Raw genomic sequence first — 20791 nt, 5'->3', positions numbered from 1 at the left:
AAAAATGAATAATAAAATAAAATAAAATAAATAAATAAATAAATAAAATAAAATAAAGAACCAGGTCACTCAGATTCACTCACCTGGAAGCTGCTGGATTTATTTTATACTTCAGATTATTTACAACTTTAATCTTTTTTTTTTGTACTAAAGCAAAAGTTCAGCTCAAACAGAAACTGATTCACAGACTCTCACTCTGTGTCTCTGGATATAATAACTGTTTTTGGCAGGTTGTTCATCACAGACATTTTACACATGATTAAAGATTAAAGTCAGACGTCCAACCACAGATTAATTAGTGAGTGATAATTATCTGACGCTGCAGTTACCTCCAACACTTTCTCCTCTTTTCCCTCTTTCCCTTCATCGTCCCATTCCTCCTCATCATCAGCTACTTCTACTTCCTCTTCCTCATAGGGTCACAGGGTCAGGGGTCACAGGGTCAGGGGTCACAGGGTCAGGACAGGGAGAAGGTGCGAACGGTGATTAGTTGTAGATTTCTCAGTCTGGACCACAGTGATGGACGAGCAACAAAAACAACAGAGAGTGAGAGTTTTTGTATTTCCCACAGAGCTGAGGCGTCAGCTGCTCCGGTCCCAGGGTCATGTGATCAACCAGGAAGTGAGAGCTGCTCCACAGCAGGTGAGTTTACCTCAGAGCAACAAAACTTTCTCCTGCTCCTGGATGGGATTATATTTATTGTGTGTGTGTGTGTGTGTGTGTGTGTGTGTGTGTGTGTGTGTGTGTGTGTGTGTGTGTATGTGCGTGCGTGCGTGTGTAGACGGCGTTGCTCCTCCCCCCGACCAGCAGGAGTCAGCAGAGCACAGCGAGGACAGCAGAGCAGCCGAGGTGATGACCCTTCACTCAGGTGTGACCTAAGAGTCATCCATGACTGTTAGTGAACGTGTGTGTGTGTGTGTGTGTCTGTGTGTGTAGCTGCAGAGTGTGGGGTCACTAAAGGTCACCATCCAGCAGCGCAGTGAGAGCAGGGAATTTGGACAGACGGACAGACAGACAGGTGGACTCCACTGTCACGTCTGTAACCTCACCTGCCGTTCTCTGCAGGTGAGGAACCTGAACACACACTTGAGCTCTTTATTAGGAACACCACAATCACACTAACCGTGTGTGTGTGTGTGTGTGTGTGTGTGTGTGTCCAGGTGTTTCATGAACACATGTCAGGAGCAGAGCACATGAAGAAACTGCAAGAGATCACACACTCCATCTGCCTCAATACACACACATTCCAGGACAGGTATGAACACACACACACACACACACACACACACACACACATAGACACACTGTGTAACCCTTCTCCTGTCTTCCAGGGGGCGTCGGCCTGACGCTCAGCGCTGGTGCGACACCTGTCAGACTCACTTCAGTGGTGATGTCATCATCCACCGACGGATGAAACAACACAAGGTGAGAGATGGTGCTGATGACATCACAGCTGTCACTGGTTTTTATTGGTCAAAGGGTTTCCATGGGAACAGGTTTATCAAACTAATTCAAATATAGTCACAACCAGGACAGTCTGGATCAAGTTTTTTCAGTCCTGGTCCTGATCCTGGTCCTGATCCTGGACTGGTTTGTTGCTGACTCTGTGTTTGTGTGTGTCTCTAATCCAGATGTGTAAACAGCTGTGTCGGCCCTTCTGCCCGGTGTGTAAACGTCACTTCAGGACTCCCAGGAAGTTTGTGGAGCACATGAAGTCTCCAGAACACAAACAGCAGGTCAGCAGGGGGTGGGGCAAATTGGAGAGGCCATGCCCTCTGTGAGAGGCGACGTCCCGCCTCACACAGCTGATTCGTTTTCTTTTTAAAACTGAATCGATCTCCGTCCAGACTAACACACCTGAATACACACATCACATAACCATTCACCCATTGATGCACAACCCCAGAGACACTTTCAGACAAGTGCAATTTTAAACTCATATACTTACATATTTTTATTTTTTTTATTTAAATATCATAGTATAAGGACTTATTTTTATATTTTGTGATGATTCGGATCCTGATCCTGATCCTGATTCTGACTCTGATTCTGATCCTGATCCTGATTCTGATCCTGATCCTGATTCTGACTCTGATTCTGATCCTGATCCTGATCCTGATTCTGATCCTGATCCTGATTCTGACTCTGATTCTGATCCTGATCCTGATCCTGATTCTGATCCTGATCCTGATTCTGACTCTGATCCTGATTCTGATCCTGATCCTGATTCTGATCCTGATCCTGATCCTGATTCTGATCCTGACTCGGATCATCTTCTGAAGCCCCCTCACCTCTGTGACCTCAGATCGGGGGGGGTCTGAGTCCCACCTGTGACTTCCTGAAACAGATGTCCAGTGGTTGGAACGGTTCACTGTAACATGTTTTACCTGTGACATGTCGCGGTGCAGAGGGTGAGTTTGATTCGCTGACTGTCTCCTCCCAGGTGCACCTGCAGGAGGCTCAGGAGGAGGAGCTGATCACTGTGGACGCTGTCGGCTGCTTCGAGGAGGAGGAGGAGGAGGAGGAAGTAGAAGTAGCTGATGATGAGGAGGAATGGGACGATGAAGGGAAAGAGGGAACAGAGGAGAAAGTGTTGGAGGTAACTGCAGCGTCAGATAATTATCACTCACTAATTAATCTGTGGTTGGACGTCTGACTTTAATCTTTAATCATGTGTAAAATGTCTGTGATGAACAACCTGCCAAAAACAGTTATTATATCCAGAGACACAGAGTGAGAGTCTGTGAATCAGTTTCTGTTTGAGCTGAACTTTTGCTTTAGTACAAAAAAAAAAGATTAAAGTTGTAAATAATCTGAAGTATAAAATAAATCCAGCAGCTTCCAGGTGAGTGAATCTGAGTGACCTGGTTCTTTATTTTATTTTATTTTATTTTATTTTATTTTATTTTATTAATTTATTTTATTTTTTAATTAAATTAATTTTTTTTAAATTTAGTTTATTTTATTTTTTACATTTAATTAAGTTTTTTTTATTTTATTTTAATTTCATTTCATTTTTTAAATTTTTATTAAATGTTTTATTAACTTACTTTAATTTAAATTAATTAATTTTATTTTTATTTTTATTTTATTTATTTTCTATGAGCTCATTGTAACAACATTATTTCTGTTCTGTTAACATTTTAACCCTGAGTGAGAACAACAGGTTTGTCGTCATGTGTGCGTCATTTTTAGATTCGGAAAATTTTAGAGACATAGTAGTTCGAACTTTTGGAAAGGCTTGTATTTGCTTTCTTGCAATGAGAAGATTGATACCACTTTTGTCTGTATGTAAAACATAAAGCTAGTTAGCTTAGCTTAGCATAAAGACTGGAAACCGAGGGAAACAGCTAGCCTAGCTCTTTCCAAAGGTAACTCCACCGACTAACACCTCTAAAGTTCCTTAATGAACTATTATATGTCATTTGTTTAATCGGTACAAAAGTTAAGCTAAGCTAACCACCAGCTGGAATCAGAATCAAATATTGCTTTATCATATATATATATATATATAAATTATATATACTGGTATATATATTTATTTTAAAATTTTATTAGGTGAGGCAAGATAAAGACAAAGAAAGTGATGACATAACAACCACAGATAAGATGATGGCATAGAGAACATCTGACAGCTTTTTGTTATTGCTATGGATTTAGATATATGACTCATATATGTTTTGATTTATTGAGAAGGAGAGTTTTAAATATCATCCACTTGTCTCAGGTGTGACGCTCCTGGAAAAGTCTGGAAAGTATTTAAAGTGTTAAAATGATGTTTTCTAAACAGATTCAAGAATTTAAATGATGTTAAACTGTGTGTGTGGTGTGTGTGTGTGTGTGTGTGTGTGGTGTGTGTCTGTGTGTGTGTGTGTGTCTGTGTGTGGTGTGTGTGTGTGGTGTGTGTGTGTGGTGTGTCTGTGTGGTGTGTGTGTGTGGTGTGTGTGTGTGGTGTGTCTGTGTGGTGTGTGTGTGTGGTGTGTGTGTGTGGTGTGTCTGTGTGGTGTGTGTGTGTGGTGTGTGTGTGTGGTGTGTCTGTGTGGTGTGTGTGTGTGGTGTGTGTGTGTGGTGTGTCTGTGTGGTGTGTGTGTGTGGTGTGTGTGTGTGGTGTGTCTGTGTGGTGTGTGTGTGTGGTGTGTGTGTGTGGTGTGTCTGTGTGGTGTGTGTGTGTGGTGTGTGTGTGTGGTGTGTCTGTGTGGTGTGTGTGTGTGGTGTGTGTGTGTGGTGTGTCTGTGTGGTGTGTGTGTGTGGTGTGTGTGTGTGGTGTGTCTGTGTGGTGTGTGTGTGTGGTGTGTGTGTGTGGTGTGTCTGTGTGGTGTGTGTGTGTGGTGTGTGTGTGTGGTGTGTCTGTGTGGTGTGTGTGTGTGGTGTGTGTGTGTGGTGTGTCTGTGTGGTGTGTGTGTGTGGTGTGTGTGTGTGGTGTGTCTGTGTGGTGTGTGTGTGTGGTGTGTGTGTGTGGTGTGTCTGTGTGGTGTGTGTGTGTGGTGTGTGTGTGTGGTGTGTCTGTGTGGTGTGTGTGTGTGGTGTGTGTGTGTGGTGTGTCTGTGTGGTGTGTGTGTGTGGTGTGTGTGTGTGGTGTGTCTGTGTGGTGTGTGTGTGTGGTGTGTGTGTGTGGTGTGTCTGTGTGGTGTGTGTGTGTGGTGTGTGTGTGTGGTGTGTCTGTGTGGTGTGTGTGTGTGGTGTGTGTGTGTGGTGTGTCTGTGTGGTGTGTGTGTGTGGTGTGTGTGTGTGGTGTGTCTGTGTGGTGTGTGTGTGTGGTGTGTGTGTGTGGTGTGTCTGTGTGGTGTGTGTGTGTGGTGTGTGTGTGTGGTGTGTCTGTGTGGTGTGTGTGTGTGGTGTGTGTGTGTGGTGTGTCTGTGTGGTGTGTGTGTGTGGTGTGTGTGTGTGGTGTGTCTGTGTGGTGTGTGTGTGTGGTGTGTGTGTGTGGTGTGTCTGTGTGGTGTGTGTGTGTGGTGTGTGTGTGTGGTGTGTCTGTGTGGTGTGTGTGTGTGGTGTGTGTGTGTGGTGTGTCTGTGTGGTGTGTGTGTGTGGTGTGTGTGTGTGGTGTGTCTGTGTGGTGTGTGTGTGTGGTGTGTGTGTGTGGTGTGTCTGTGTGGTGTGTGTGTGTGGTGTGTGTGTGTGGTGTGTCTGTGTGGTGTGTGTGTGTGGTGTGTGTGTGTGGTGTGTCTGTGTGGTGTGTGTGTGTGGTGTGTGTGTGTGGTGTGTCTGTGTGGTGTGTGTGTGTGGTGTGTGTGTGTGGTGTGTCTGTGTGGTGTGTGTGTGTGGTGTGTGTGTGTGGTGTGTCTGTGTGGTGTGTGTGTGTGGTGTGTGTGTGTGGTGTGTCTGTGTGGTGTGTGTGTGTGGTGTGTGTGTGTGGTGTGTCTGTGTGGTGTGTGTGTGTGGTGTGTGTGTGTGGTGTGTCTGTGTGGTGTGTGTGTGTGGTGTGTGTGTGTGGTGTGTGTCTGTGTGTGTGTGTGTGTCTGTGTGTGGTGTGTGTGTGTGTGTGTGTGTGTTGCAGACAGCTGACACAGAGGAATATGACCCTCACTGTACATACGGTACGTTGTTGTAGCTCCTGTTGTAGGAGTGATGGAGTGTTGCGCCCCCCTGTGGGTGTCTACTGTCACTGTTGACCTTTATTGAACCAGGGTATACTGAATGTATTAATGTGTATTTACAGCTCTGTCAAAGTTACATAATGAATGAAGATAATTCAGACTGCAGCTGATGAAAGGATGAAATGTGTCTGTCTCAACAGGAAGTCGTTTTGTGGTTCCTGTGTCTGGGTTCCTGTGTCAACTCTGTAACAAGTTCTTCCACAGAGAGACCACAGCTCGACACACACACTGCAGGACACGCACACACTACCTCAACCTGCAGGTAACACACACACACACACACACACACACACACACACACACACACACACACACACACACACACACACAGCTTAGTGTCTGTTGTTGTGTTTCAGAGGAGAAACGCTGACTGTGATGGAGGGACGAAGACAGATGACACACCTGCTCCGACTTGACCTGCTCACACTATCCCAGGATGCATCTGTGTATCCAGGTGATGGACTGATGATGATGTCATCCTGCTGTCTGATCTACATGAGGCACCAAACATATTTTTTTGTTCTCGAACATGAACATGACTGATCAACAGCTGGAAATGTATTTAACTATTAAAGCTCATCAGCGTTAAACAGGTCGGCTCACACTGTGTGTGTGTTTTGTTTGAATCGTTCTGTGTGAGTTTACACACGTCTGATGCATCCATCAATCAATTGTTTCATCTCTATTAATGTTGAGTTATTAATCAAATATAACTTGTGACATTTTCTTTTCAGCCACACCTGAAAAAAAACACATAAAAAGTAGAAAACATAAAAAAAAAGAAATAAACAACATAGAAAAAAGATAAAACAAAAAAAACACATAAAAAAGAAAAAAACATTTAAAAAAAAAAGAAAAGAAAAAGAAAAAACATCAAAAAGAAAAAAAACAAAGAAAAGACAAAAAAAAATAAAAATAAAGGGACACATAAAAAAGAAAAGGACGGGGGGGGGGGGGGGGGGGGGGGGGGGGGGGGGGCAGGTGTGTCCACTTACTTAAAACATTAATGTTCTCATATGAAACAGATCACAGCTGAATTATAATCTCAGTATTTGATGTATTAAGATGAATTATTGATGAAAAGATATTTAAGTCTCAGTCTAAGACCGTCCACGTGGCATGCTTTACCCTGCGGCGCCCACAGGGTGCGCCCTCCCGCCCTTCGCAGAGGATTGTGGGTCGGAGGCAGCAGCCGAACATCATCATCATCATCATCATCGTTACTACTGCACCGGTACTCTTCTCACCGGACTTTCACCGGAGCTGGGCGCCGTTTCTCCGCACTGAAGTGCCTTAACAGCGGAGGGGAAGATGGGACACGGAGACCTGATGAGCCAGGCGGAGGACGTAGCGGACCAGGTGAGCTCTATCCCTGGGAAACACACACCCCGAGCCGGCCACAGACAGGGCTGGGACTCGGGCAGTTAGTAGTTCTCAGCCTGGTTCACGGTTCACTTTTAATAAACCAGCGGTGTGTTTTGGTAAATTTGGCCTCATTACTGTTCACAACACTTTGTTCCAGGAGAAGTCAACTGTAGTTCACTGAACCGCTCCCTCGGAGGAGGCAGATCACTGTGTAGGAGCGAAGTCTACTACACAAGAAAAGTTTTAATTCTGTTTTTAAATATCAAAAACAGGTTTGTATTAAAGTCACTTGTTGACCGAAGTGAGGAGTGGATCCTCATGATGTGTTCAGGGCCTTCAGCTGTTTTCTCCCGGCTCAGAAAGTCGACGGATAAACGAGAAAACGTAAAAATCACAGATGTTCAAACGGAGTCTGGTGTGACGTTCACGACCAGGTTTGACTTTTATCGCAGAAACGAAAGAGGAAGATTTTTCTTGTCTCTGATTCCAAAGCAAATATAACGTTTTACTGTAACATGAAGGAAAGAGTTTGGGATCACTAGTTATGTGAGGTTGAGGTCGGTTACACGTTGGTCGAAAAGGAGGAGGGCAGTCGGTCAGTCAGTTGTTACCGGCCGAGTCACCGACAACTACCAGGAAAGTCTTAAATTGACCGTTTTCCCCACGGAGACTGGTGAGATGATCGTTACTCCGCAAAGAACGGAACATAGCGCGTTTAAACGTTAATTTTCTGTCCCGGAACAAAACAAAAGTGACACAGAAAACACAGTACTGTTATGTTGTTATTGACGGCCGTGTTTTAAAGCACTTTTAATGCGACGGTCGTCAGTTTTAGTCCGTTTTCTCGCGGCAGAACCGAAGTGCAGCTGCAGTTTCTCTGTTTCTGGCTCGTACAGGAAGCAGTTCATGAGGATGTTGAATGTTTGTGTTCAGACTGCCACATACACAGACTCAATCTGCCCTTCTGCCTCCATCATTACACCTCATTTAAATCACCTCTGTGTGTTTGTCCGGGATGTTTGTGGCTGTCAGCTGATGAAACCAGACTTCAGAGTGAAAACGATCATTTCTTTTAGCGTCAGAGCAGATCAGCTGTCATTCAATACCATGTGTTGATGTCACTAAAACAGTCAGGAAACTTCTCACATGGATCCGTGATTTTGTCTCAAAGTGTTTTCAGTGCAGCAGTGGAAAAATTAATCAATGAGTCCATTAATCGATGGCACCTGTAATTAATCGGCGGCTGTTCTGAATATTGTGGGTGTTGGACTGATGGTCAGAATAAAACAAACGTGTCATGACTGTTTTCAGACCAAACGATGAGTCGATTAAACGGCAAAATGATCTGCAGATTAACTGGCAATTAAAATGATTAATTAATTGCATCATTAATTGAGAGTTAAGGGGCCACCACAGTCTAAGAACTCACATCTGTATAAAACAGTAGATCCCGGACAAACTGCATCAACCACCAAACTCTTTATTACGAGGTGTGTGTACAAAAATGCCTACTTGCATTTTATGTTATTATATATATTATTTCTAATGAATCTTATTTATTTGAGATTCTGTTTCTGTTCTTATTTTATTTCTTTATTATATTGTTCCCTTGTTGCTGCTGTGTGAGTTTGACTTTCCTCTGGAGGTTCATTTTATCTTATCACCTCTGCTGCTGGATCACAGGTGAATGATGAGCTGTGTGACGTCCCTCTGAGGTTTGCACACCAGCGCTACAGCTAACTGATAATATAATTGATCGGCTGCAGCTTCCATCCAATCACACTCAATCAAAATCAATGTTTTGACAGATGTGGGTGGAGTCAGTCAGTAAAGTAACAGCGATGTGTCTGTGCGGGGCTCTGCCTCTGACCTCACCTGTCGTCTGCTGCTGCACCGTGGAGCTTCATACCTGATGAACACAAACCTGTCCCAGAGTGAAGTGACGTCAGCAAATCCCTCGTCCGACTTCATCACGTGACACAAGGAAATCTGCAAATTCAATCAAGTGTCTGAGTTTCTGCTGAAGAAATGACTGAAACCATCAGATCAATCATATGATGACTGATCACTAGCTCTGATCAGCTGATCACTTTGTCCAGTTAATAATCCAGATGTGACTGAGGCTGGTCATCACAGCAGCGCAGTGTTTCCTGTGTCCAAAGTCAAACTGAACCTGTGAGGAGGAGGAGGAGGAGGAGGAGCTAACAGAGGATTAATCCCCTGTCTTTCCCCCCCCCCCCCTCGCTGTAGTTCCTCCGGGTCACCAAGCACTACCTCCCCCATGTGGCCCGGCTGTGTCTTGTCAGCACTTTCCTGGAGGACGGGGTCAGGATGTGGTTTCAGTGGGCGGAGCAGAGCGAGTACATTGACTCCACCTGGAGCTGTGGACGCTTCCTCGCCAACATCTTCGTCCTGCTCAACCTGCTGGGACAGCTGGGTAATACACACACACACACACACACACATATACACACACACACACACACACACACACACACACACACACACGTTTGTATCACGGTTACACTCCTCACACACCAACATCTGGACCTGTGTTCTACATGTTGTATTCTTACATCATCACATCATCATCCATTTTAATCATGCTAACCTTTCATTGGTCGCCTGTTGATGACATCATATCATCCTGTCCTCTGTCCACTGGAGACGTCCTGTCCTGTGTCCCTGAGGAGCGTCCGTCAGTCTCTGATTGTTGAAGTGAAACTGCGGGTCTGTTTGATTTCCTGAACCACTGACACTGAAGGAATCCAAACCGGGAGGAGACGACAACTCCCATGATCCCACGCTGTTTCATGACGTTACCCCACACCCTCTTTTCTTATTGTTTTGATTGAGATGTTACTGACGGACTTCAACGTGTGAAACATTAAAGTTGTTGTTTGAAATGTGTGTGTGTGTCTGCAGGAGGCTGTGTGCTGATCCTCAGCAGAAACTTTGTTCAGAACGCCTGCTTCGCTCTGTTTGGGGTCATCGCCCTGCAGGTAAACCTGACACACCTGAGTCCACTTCAACATGTCTGCTTATACAGCTCAACATTTTGTTTTGAAGTGTTGATCCGTGAGAAGATATAAAAACCATCTCAGTGTAGTTTTACATCTCCTCTCTCAGGCTTCTCTCTGGAGCTCTAGTAACAACAGGTCGGTGAGCCAATCAGAAGAGAGGAGGCTCTGAGCCTCTCTTCTGATTGGCTGACTGTTTTCTGAGTGATCCAATAAAAATAAAGCAGATTTCAGGTAAAAACACTCAGAGAAACCAAATCCTGCAAGGTTTGGATGGTGGGTCCAGGTGGGCGGGGCTTGGTGACTGCTTTGTTGTGACATCACAAAGTTCCAGAAGTCCTGACGGCTGGTTTTAAGGCTCAGTTTCTGAATACAGGCTGTGTGCATTTCTCTGTGGACTGAGGCTTTGATACTTTCACAGTATTAATATAGAAGCTAGAGCTGATCTATAATCACACTACACATGGACACAGACCTTTAACCTCCAGTTTAGTTTAGCTGAATCAAAGCTTGTCTGTGGTGAACGCTGAGATCTTCCTGCTTCATCTTTCAGTGTGAATGTGACATCATTAATGTGACATCATTAACACCATGAGTTGCTTCAGTCTCAGCTCGTCTCCTCGTCCCTCAGGATGTTGAAGTTTACATAAACAGACATTTGTAGTGCAAGACAAGAATTACATTTTTTTCTAATGAATTAATTATAATTATTATTTATTATATTCCCAGCAGTAAAAATGTAAAACTGTCATAAACTTGGTGAAAATAATCAACTACAAATTAGACAAAAATCCGAATACATCTGCCTCTTTATTCTAAATGTGTTAAATTTATTCCACACAGATATTTCATCACTGACGCTCTCACACGCTCACTGAACGAGATTCAGTTGAATTAATTGATTTGAATTTAAATTGATTGATTTCTTGTAACTGACTGTTTACTGTTTTGTTGTGTTGTATGAAACTGGGGCGTCCATCTTATTGTGAAAGTCACTGTTTGTTTCCTGTCTTGCCTGCAGACGGTGGCCTACAGCATCCTGTGGGACCTCAAGTTCTTAATGAGGTGAGTCTGTGACCTTTGACCTGTGATGAACTCACATGCAGCATGGATCAATGCTGCAGTTTAACATGGACTTGTCCAGTAGAAGGTCAATGACCCCACATTATTCTATTTGTAATATTTCATCACAAAGATTTTTAAATAGAAGTTTTGTACTAGAAATAAAACTAAAGTGATCTGCCCCTCCCCCTCCTCTGTGTAGGAACCTGTCTTTGGGGGGGGGTCTCCTCCTCCTCCTGGCCGAGTGCAGGGGGGAGGCTCGCAGCGTGTTTGCAGGAGTCCCCTCCCTCGGTAATCAGAGTTCTCCAAAGCACCTCCTGCAGCTGGGGGGGCGAGTCCTCCTGGTCCTTATGTTCATGACGCTGCTGCACTTTGACCTCAGCCTGTTCAGTGTGAGTCTACACTACACTACACAATACTACAGTACACTAAGCTACGCTACACTATGCTACGCTACACTGTGCTACAGTACACTAAGCTACGCTGCACTATACTACAATACACTAAGCTACGCTGCACTATGCTACGCTACACTGTGCTACAGTACACTAAGCTACGCTACACAATACTACAGTACACTAAGCTACGCTACACTATGGTACGCTACACTGTGCTACAGTACACTAAGCTACGCTACACAATACTACCGTACACTAAGCTACAGTACACTAAGCTACGCTACACTATGCTATGCTACACTGTGCTACAGTACACTAAGCTATGCTGCACTATACTACAGTACACTAAGCTACGCTACACTATGCTACGCTACCCTGTGCTACAGTACACTAAGCTACGCTGCACTACACTACACTACACAATACTACAGTACACTAAGCTACGCTACACTATGCTACGCTACACTGTGCTACAGTACACTAAGCTACGCTGCACTATACTACAATACACTAAGCTACGCTGCACTATGCTACGCTACACTGTGCTACAGTACACTAAGCTACGCTACACTGTGCTACGCTACACTGTGCTACAGTACACTAAGCTACGCTGCACTATGCTACGCTACACTGTGCTACAGTACACTAAGCTACGCTACACTGTGCTACAGTACACTAAGCTACGCTACACTATGCTACGCTACACTGTGCTACGCTACACTGTGCTACAGTACACTAAGCTACGCTACACTGTGCTACAGTACACTAAGCTACAGTACACTAAGCTACGCTACACTGTGCTACAGTACACTAAGATACGCTACACAATACTACAGTACACTATGCTACACTATGCTATGCTACGCTACACTATAGTGTACACTATGTAACACAATACTACAGTTCACTATGCTATGCTACACTAAACTACACTACATTTCTACTACTACGTTACTCTCCCGGTTCTGTTTGGAACCACGTTGTCATCCTCTGCCCTGGGTTTCAGATCCTGCAGAACCTGGTGGGCACGGCGCTGATGGTCCTGGTGGCGGTGGGCTTTAAGACCAAGCTGGCGGCTCTGACTCTGGTGGCCTGGCTGCTCTGCATCAACTTCACCTTCAACGCCTTCTGGAGCGTCCCCTCCTACAAACCCATGCACGACTTCCTCAAGTACGACTTCTTCCAGACCACGTCGGTGATCGGGGGCCTGCTGCTGGTGGTGGCCCTGGGGCCCGGGGGGGTCTCTATGGATGAGAAGAAGAAGGAGTGGTGAGGGGGGGAGGAGGGTGGGGGGAGACAGGTCAGTGTGTCGTCATTATTCTCTCACTCCATCATCCTGGAAAATCAAAACTTTTCATTTCTCTGTTTTTAATAAGAAAAGTTTTAAATGAATAGACGACTGAAGCGGACGTCATCAGCTGTTCTCTCTCTGTCTCTCTGTGTCTGTCTTTGTCTCTCTCTCTCTGTCTCTCTCTCTCTCTGTCTCTCTTTTTGTTTGTTTGTTTGTTTGTTTACTTCAAGATGAAAAACAGAAAAACAAACATCTTGAGGGATTTTATCATTTTCATTTTCCAGAAAGATTGGAGTGATGATGACACACATGATGATGGGGTGTGTGTGTGTGTGTGTGTGTGTGTGTGTGTGTGTGTGTGTGTGTGTGTGTGTGTGTGTGTGTGTGTGTGTGTGTGTGTGTGTGTTGTATGAATGCTGTGTAATGAGGGTGTGTGTGTCCAGCAGGTGGAGCTGTTCACCTGCTGCTTCACTCTTCTTCTTCTGCTCCACGCACAAAAACCAAACACATTCAGAACCTCCAAGACCAGAGGATCTCTCTGTCTCTCTCTGTCTCTCTCTCTCTGTCTCTCTCTCTCTCCCTGTCTTTCTGTCTCTCTCTCTCTGTCTCTCTCTCTCTCCCTGTCTTTCTGTCTCTCTCTCTCTCGATCGTCCACACAGTCGTGACAAAGTGAAATAATTTTCTATGACGTGTTTTTGTAGAAGATGTTTAATAAATTTGTTGAGCATTAAAATCTCTTCAAACTGTCTTTGATGACTTTGCCTTTTGTTTAGAGAGACAGGAGGAGGAGAGGTGGAGTCACCACGTACAGTCAGAGACAAAACTATAGATTAATGATCATAAAGTAAAGTCATTAATCTCAATGTTTATACTGTTTCTTTCTCTGTATTGTTGTCATTGCTGTTTATCATACCAGGACTTTTACTCATTAAGGCTGATAATAATATTAATAATACTAAATACAGAAACCCTTACTCAGAAGAACAAGTGGAGAATTAGATTAAAGTAGTTGTTACTTTGCCCCAGCAGGAGCAGTCGAAGCCTGAAAACTAATGTGTCACTAACTGATAGAACCAGATTTTATTGTTCTAATCATTTCTTGTTCTAACAAAGTTCACCTGCTGCAGGTGTTCTGTCTGGAAAAGAGATTTAAGTCCAGAGGAGTTTTCCTGCTGCGTCGATCCAGCTCCAGGTGTGAGGCGTTCACCATTGTAAGCACAGTGCACTCAGGTGTTGCCACACCTGCACTTTCCCAGAAACATGATTCCCAACACCACCACTGTCAAACTCATGTGTTCATATAGAAACAGGTTTTCTGTCGTTCACAGCTGCCTCTCACATTTGAAAATAATTTATCTAGCTTCTAGAATTTCAGTGTTCCCATACAAACCATTTGTAATGGGTTGCCAGGGCAACTGAGTGTGTGTTTCTGTTGCTGACTGTCCCTCAGGTTCTGCCCTGTTGTTAAAGGGATAGTTCAGGTTGTTTGACGTGGGGTTGTATGAGGTGATCCTCAGTCACAGCCACTGAACTGCTGTCAGTCTACGGACAGTCTGTGTGACGCAGGTCAGCTGAGTGACTCAGGAAGTGGCGTGACAATGTGCCCTTAAAATAATGGAGAAATATTGTGCCATTTACTGAAGACCAGGTTTCTGTTGGTTAAACATCTGGCTATTTAAACAAGGTGTGAACTGGATGGGAAAATGAACAACTGCATCAGTCTGAAACTAGCAAAGACACTTGAGTTGCGCTTTACGCCAGTGAAAGAGTCTCATACACTCCCTTGTCAGCTGCTTGGAAAAAATGAAGCAGTAGACGACATGAAACTTCATTCAGCTGAACAGGAGAAAACAGAGACCGCTGATCTGTGAACACCTGGAGTCTAGACCAGTGAAAACAAGTCAACAGACCAATGGTGTAAGCTTCTATTGACTTCACTCACAGGTCGCTTCAAAGCGACTCAAAGAGTTTAAAGCAGTAATAACTCAACTCTATCAACTCAGTCAGTCAGTCAGTGCAGTCACGTCAGTCAGTCAGTCAGTCAGTCAGTCAGTCAGTTCACGTCAGTCAGTCAGTCAGTCAGTCAGTCAGTCAGTCAGTGCTGCTGTCGGGTCCAGCCATGAAATCTGACCACATAACTCTCTCCTCTGAAACTTTCCCTGGCTGCTTGTTGTTTTCAGAATACAGTTTAAACAATCTCCTCTTGGTCACAAAGCACCTGCTGGTCTGGCTTCACAGAACATCTCAGACATGCTGTTAGTTTACAATCCCAGCAGATCACATGGTGGAAATCTCCATGTGTCTAGAGCATTTTCAAAGTGTAGTGAGATGCTTTTAGCATCTGTGCACTGAACAGTTTAGCTGCTGATCTTGAGACCCTCCCCATCAATGTGTTCTTTTAAACCAAACTAAAGATCTTCCATTTCTTAAAAGCTGGAGGACGGTGCTTTGAAACCAGAAACACTTCATTCTGTTTCCCACCACCTGGTGATGTATTGTCACTCCTGCTTCTTCAGCATTATCATGATCTCACAGGTGATGTATCGTGTGGGTCCTTGGCGTGTTAAATACAGTTGGACCATCCAACAAATATCAGTTATATCTCAGAGCTGTTAACTTGAATATTTGACATGCTTCTTACAATAACTTCCATGCTGTTGACATCAGTAACTGCACACCATACTTCTCAGGAGGGTGGTCTAGTACAGTGACGGCCATCTGCCCTACACACATCAATGTTCACATTCACTGAGATCAAACCAAAGATATTTAACACCAGTGAGGAAATCAATCAGTTTATAATCAGGTGTAAATATGTGTGTTTGGAAGAGTGCTACCTGCAAGGCTGAAGGAAGGCCTTAATTTTTTGATACTATATATAATCCCCACAAGCATCACAGCATCCTCACCCGGCAGTTGTTGATCTCAGCAGACTGGAAAGAGACAGAGTGGTCATTTTATCAAATACTTTATTGTACTTAATTTCATACTAGTTAAGGAACGCCACATTAGAGATGAAGATAGCACCTATGATCAGAGTAATATGTTACTATTAGGATTTTTTAATTAAATGGCAAGACAGTATGATGAACTGTATATATTATGTTACTGTATAGAAGCACAGAGAGAACTTAACATAAACTTGTATGTCCTTCATTCATGGTGTATTGCTTGGTATTAACTGAATAACACATTAATTGATATCAAGGACACAAATCAGCCTAATATTGACTAACAGCAATAGGGATCAACAGATTTTTCAGGGCTTGATTTCGATTTATTAGTAATCATAGAGACAGAAATATTCTGAACCGTGCCAACAAAAAACTACTGCCTACATAAAAGACCACTCACCAATGGCTTTAAGTTTCTATTATTTTGTCCAACCCATTTATATCAACAAAATAGCTAATAACAGAAACACCTGTATAAACAGTATAATCTTCATAGAAGTATGATTTATTACAGGGCTGTTGTATTAACTTTATCAGTTTTAGCAAGATGTTCCTAATAAATTGTCAACTGGTTGTACATTAATAATTATTCAGCTGTGTGCACAGGCTGCAAAGAGCCTGACTGGAATGAACTGATTGCTCTTGGTGCTGTTTTCACCTGGAACTGATACTGGCTCCCCGCAGCCTAAAGATGTTTTGTTAATACTTTTATCATAATTATTATTATCATCCCCATGATAAGATGTTTTACCCTCCTCTTCCCCTTTTAAAAATGTGCACGCAGTAACACGTTTTACTCAGAGTACGTCACTCTTTCATTACAGCATGAGATGACCGTTTACCTGCTGACGTCACTGCAGTGTCTCATCGCCAGTTTATTGCCGCTCTATATCTTTTGTTAATTCGAAATAACGATACGAACACAAACAACGTCACCAAAAACAACGAGAGTAAATGTTTTCTTTACCTGATATTTTTGCAGGATATAAATTTCACTTAACTTCTCTAGGTGACCAAAACAGATTCCGGTCCGACCTTTCCTAATATTCCAGTTCTCCATTAAAACCCTTACAACTCAAATTCCCTCAAATAAGAATTTATCAGATATAAAATGATCCAGGAAACAGGAGACCGAGTAGCAGTGCGGAGTACAGACACCAGCAGCAGCACTCCCACTCAACACGTACTTTCAGATTTGATTCGTTGTGTGTTTATGGTCTGAATCTCTAGTTTGAAGTTTTCTTCAAAACAACATGATGTTCATTTTTTAAATTATGGTCCTATTTAAAAGAAAATAGACGTTAAAGCAGAGTGGCTTTAGGGCGTGGCTACCGCGTCATTGACACGCAGAAGGACCTGCCTGTTAATCCGCATATGACGTCAGAGAGATGTGTCGGACATGTGACTTGTTATGTTTTCAATTCATCAAAGTTAGCTCCAACATGTTGTTTACCGGTAAATGTCTTGTTCAGTGTTCAGTTGTTCTCAAAGACACTCAGAGGAGTCGGCGGTTCAATTATTTCCGGTAAGTACATTTTGTTTTAAGCCTGTTTCTTTGCTAGCCAAAATTAGCATCGCTGTTAATGTCACAGTTCAGGTGAGGATGCACCTTGCTAACCAAGCTAGCCAGCTAGTGCTAGCGTTAGCTGATAACCTGTGTCAACCTGGGTTAGCCCGTGGAGGTGTTCAGTCAAAGCCCAATAAAAAGGTGAATTTAATCGACGTTAACTATATCCATATTTGTTGGTTATATATATAGTGTGTGTGTGTGTTTGTGTGTGTGTGTGTGTGTGTGTACATTGAATTCTTATCACACCTCTAGTTGTTTACCCTTCTTTTCCTTGTGTTTACATGTCATAATATTCATACTGTATTTATTTTTGCATATTCATATCTATCCTCACAATTTATTATACACACACAACAGACCTGACATGTTTGAATATAAAGAACTGGTATGATCTAAAGGAATTGTCCTATCACATGTTTGTCTGTCTCAGGACCAGAAGTCCAGTCTAATCTTCACCAATGATGGACCAGCACCAGCCTTTTCTTCTGCATCTGGCCTCAGCAATCAACCACATTACATCAACACCTTGAGGTATTATCCCTGCACATGACAGATATTGTCTATACTGTGATCTTTTGCACATCCCCTAATCCATACCTTTTGCACATCTTGCCCAGCAGGAGTTTTGTCATTCTAAAACACTTTTGTACATAGTTGTATAGTATTTTTATTTTTTTATATATGTATATTTGAGTGTTGCAGTATTTTACTTTTTTATTATTTCTTATGAATATATTAATTGGATACTACATGAAGCCAAATATAATAATATAATAAAGTTAAAACCTACTTGACAATAAACCTTATTTCCTGAGTCTGCCTTTGTGATGTCATCATCCCTTCCTCATGCTGCTATAGCCTGCCAAGGACCACCCATGTGTCCTGCAGTATCCCCTTTCCTTCATAAATCTGCAACTGTATGACACTGAGGTTACAAGTAGAATTCAGATCCTATTTTCACACCTGAATTTAAATTCTACTTGACAGAAGCTCCAACTCTTCTAGTGTCTTTGTGTTGCCTCACCACTAATGTGTTTGTTTATTTATATATATGAATCTGTTCTACAAATTCTTCACATGTATCATTTGTTCAGATTTATTCATTAAGTCTTGTTTTTATTACAGTATATGCTAAATGAGGTTTAAGTGGATGATTGATATTTTATGTTCTGAAGTCTTAGACTGCCTCAAACATTTCATAGTCAAAAGAGGAGCTGCTTGACATGTCCTTATTTTTCCCTTGTGTTTTCACAGGATGGCAGAATCCACCTGGGGCAAGAAAAGGTAAGTCTGTTAAAAGCAGTTTTTATTTTGTGTAATTGCATTTCCACACAGATCATAGTCTAACGTTTAAGATGAGTTAAAATGATATTCTGTTTATTACATTTAAGTTGTGGTCATATCGAATGCATCAGAAAACAATGTGGATGTGATTATTAATATTTGGCTTGAATATTACAATTAAAATACAAATCTCTTTGTCACAAGCACAATTTATTTTCACATGCACAAATTTGAATTTCTCATTCAGATTTATTTTCCAGGTTTACAAAGTTTGATTTACAACGACAAATATTAGAGTTACTTGTGAACATCACTTTACAAGCTCAAAATCATTTTGAGTCCAATTTGAACCGGGGGCTAAGTCGTTCAGACAAGGCCGCAACTGGGGGCGCGAGCTAGCCGCCATCTCCGTTAGCTGTTTTTTTTTTTTTCGTCTTTATTGGTGAAAAAAACATGGACAAACAGAACACGGGGGGCTAGCGAGGTAGCATTAGCAGCTAGCGTTAGCATTAGCAGCTGGCTTGCTGGCATTTGTCATTGATGAATGAATTCAACAATTTCTTTATAAGATGAAGAGAAGACAGGACAATGTTTTCTATCTTCATTTATAACTTGACATTATTTATAATTATTATATTATATTTTATTATACTTCGTGCTGGTGGTGATACTGATAAAGTGAGTGTGATGGAGGAACCATGTGTGAACTTGTCTGACTTTCCACTGTCTGTTTCACGTGCAGAGTGGGTGGCAGAGCTGCAGTCAGATCCTTCCATTAAGGAGTTGTGGGAGGTGGTAGGTGCTGTGGCAGAAGTGAAGGACAGGGCGCATGGCTATTTCCTGGACAATGGTGTGCTGGCGAGGAAATGGGTGCCTTGTAATGAGGTTGGTGTGGGAAACCCAGTGTTTCAGGTTGTGGTACCAGATAAGTTCTGTAGCTTAGTTCTGCGGCTATCCCATGACCAGTCAGGGCGCTACGTTACTTCTTCTCGCCTCGGCTAAAAAAGGATGTGTCACAGTACATAAGGTCTTTCCACACGTGCCAAATAACTGGCAAACCAAACCAGGTTATTAAGCCTGCCCTCTTGCACCCAATACCTGCCATTGGTGAGCCTTTTGAGCACATTATCATGGACTGTGTTGGACCTCTGCATCCTTCTAGGTCTGGAGCTAAGTATTTACTTACTGTCATGTGTCAAGCCACCAGGTATCCGGCTGCGTATCCCCTGCGGTCAGTCACGACCAGGTGTGTGGTTGGAGCACTCTCGCAATTTATTTCCATCTTTGGCATCCCCAGGCTGGTCCAAGGTGATCAGGGGTCAAACCTTTCTTCACATTTGTTTGCTCAAGTGTTAAAACAACTTCGGGTGAAGCACTTAGTCGCCAGCCTGTCATGCACAAAGCCAGCGGGCACTGGAACGTTTCCATCAGACGCTGAAGTCACTGCTGCGTGCATGTTGCACTGAGTTGGGCAGGGACTGGGAGGAAGGCTCGCTGTGGTTGATGTTGGCTGCCAGGGAGGTAACCCAGGAGAGTACCGGGTTCAGTCCCAATGACTTGGTGTTTGCACATTCTGTTCGTGGTCTGTTGGCAGTGTTGAGGGACAATTTTAAGAGAAGTGAACCTCCACAAAACCTGATTGACTATGTGAACGGGTTCAGGCATAGGCTGTTTGTTTCAGGGGAACTGGCAAGAGAGAAGCTGACTCGAGCTCAGGGGAAGATGAAGCATATTTATGATCAACGGGCTGAGCGGCGCCAATTCAGTCTTCAATTCAATTCAAGTCTGATGACACCCCCAGATTTTGCTCTGATTTTCGTAGGGTCAATAGTGTCACCAAGCCGGACCCATTTCCACTTCCAAGGATGGAGGATTGCATCGATGAGGTGGGGTCTGTGAAGTTTGAATGAATTCGATCTTCTGAAAGTCTATTGGCAGGTGCCGTGGTCAAAGAGAGCACAGGAAATGTATGCATTTGTGACTCTGGCCTGTATTCTTATAAGGTGATGCCTTTTGGCCTGCGGAAGGCTCCAGCTGCATTCCAGCGTTTAATGAATGTGGTGGTTGGTGATTTGGACGGTTGTGCCGTCTAATTATAGGATGTGGTTATTTACAGTGACAGCTGGACCAGCCATGTCTTGCACATTCACCAGTTATTTGAACGTTTGGCTGCAGCAAGCCTGACAGTTAATCTAGCAAAATGCAAATTTACTCCTGCTACAGTAAGATGTCGGACATGTTGTGGGACAC

General features: G+C 43.2%; 2 protein-coding genes across 5 annotated transcripts in view; both read left to right on the top strand.

The window, feature by feature from the left end:
- The window catches only part of LOC111236142 (cip1-interacting zinc finger protein-like), an 8026-nt gene extending 1860 nt beyond the window's left edge, over positions 1-6166 (top strand). For 3 of the 4 annotated variants that reach the window (XM_022764763.1, XM_022764762.1, XM_022764764.1), the window contains exons 5-13: positions 572-642; positions 782-849; positions 937-1065; positions 1161-1255; positions 1332-1425; positions 1632-1736; positions 2444-2599; positions 5738-5859; positions 5954-6166. In XM_022764763.1, coding sequence (XP_022620484.1) covers positions 572-642; positions 782-849; positions 937-1065; positions 1161-1255; positions 1332-1425; positions 1632-1736; positions 2444-2599; positions 5738-5859; positions 5954-6140 — 1027 coding nt within the window. In that variant the 3' untranslated portion in view covers positions 6141-6166. Of the gene's footprint in view, positions 1-571; positions 643-781; positions 850-936; positions 1066-1160; positions 1256-1331; positions 1426-1631; positions 1737-2443; positions 2600-5497; positions 5538-5737; positions 5860-5953 lie in introns of all 4 variants that reach the window. The other variant, XM_022764765.1, reaches the window with a different exon arrangement.
- A 610-nt stretch (positions 6167-6776) lies between these two features.
- LOC111236143 (surfeit locus protein 4-like) lies at positions 6777-12934 on the top strand. Its single transcript, XM_022764766.1, has 6 exons — positions 6777-6956; positions 9213-9399; positions 9888-9964; positions 11004-11047; positions 11247-11436; positions 12449-12934. Exons 1-6 carry the CDS (start codon positions 6909-6911, stop codon positions 12713-12715), a joined length of 813 nt encoding a protein of 270 aa, XP_022620487.1. The 5' UTR covers positions 6777-6908; the 3' UTR covers positions 12716-12934.
- The last annotated feature ends 7857 nt before the right edge of the window (positions 12935-20791 follow it).

Source organism: Seriola dumerili, unplaced genomic scaffold, assembly GCF_002260705.1.
Source record: "Seriola dumerili isolate Sdu_G_001 unplaced genomic scaffold, Sdu_1.0 BDQW01000567.1, whole genome shotgun sequence".
NCBI classification, from domain to species: domain Eukaryota; kingdom Metazoa; phylum Chordata; class Actinopteri; order Carangiformes; family Carangidae; genus Seriola; species Seriola dumerili.
The sequence above is the reverse complement of the archived record's forward strand: the minus strand, read 5'-3'. Positions and strand labels throughout refer to the sequence as shown.

Excerpts from the sequence above, each read along its gene's own strand:
- LOC111236143 (XM_022764766.1), top strand. The coding sequence starts at position 6,909 with ATGGGACACGGAGACCTGATGAGCCAGGCGGAGGACGTAGCGGACCAG. Across the intron at positions 9,400-9,887 it reads CAACCTGCTGGGACAGCTGG|GAGGCTGTGTGCTGATCCTC; the intron begins GTAATACACACA and ends GTGTGTCTGCAG. Across the intron at positions 9,965-11,003 it reads TTGGGGTCATCGCCCTGCAG|ACGGTGGCCTACAGCATCCT; the intron begins GTAAACCTGACA and ends TCTTGCCTGCAG.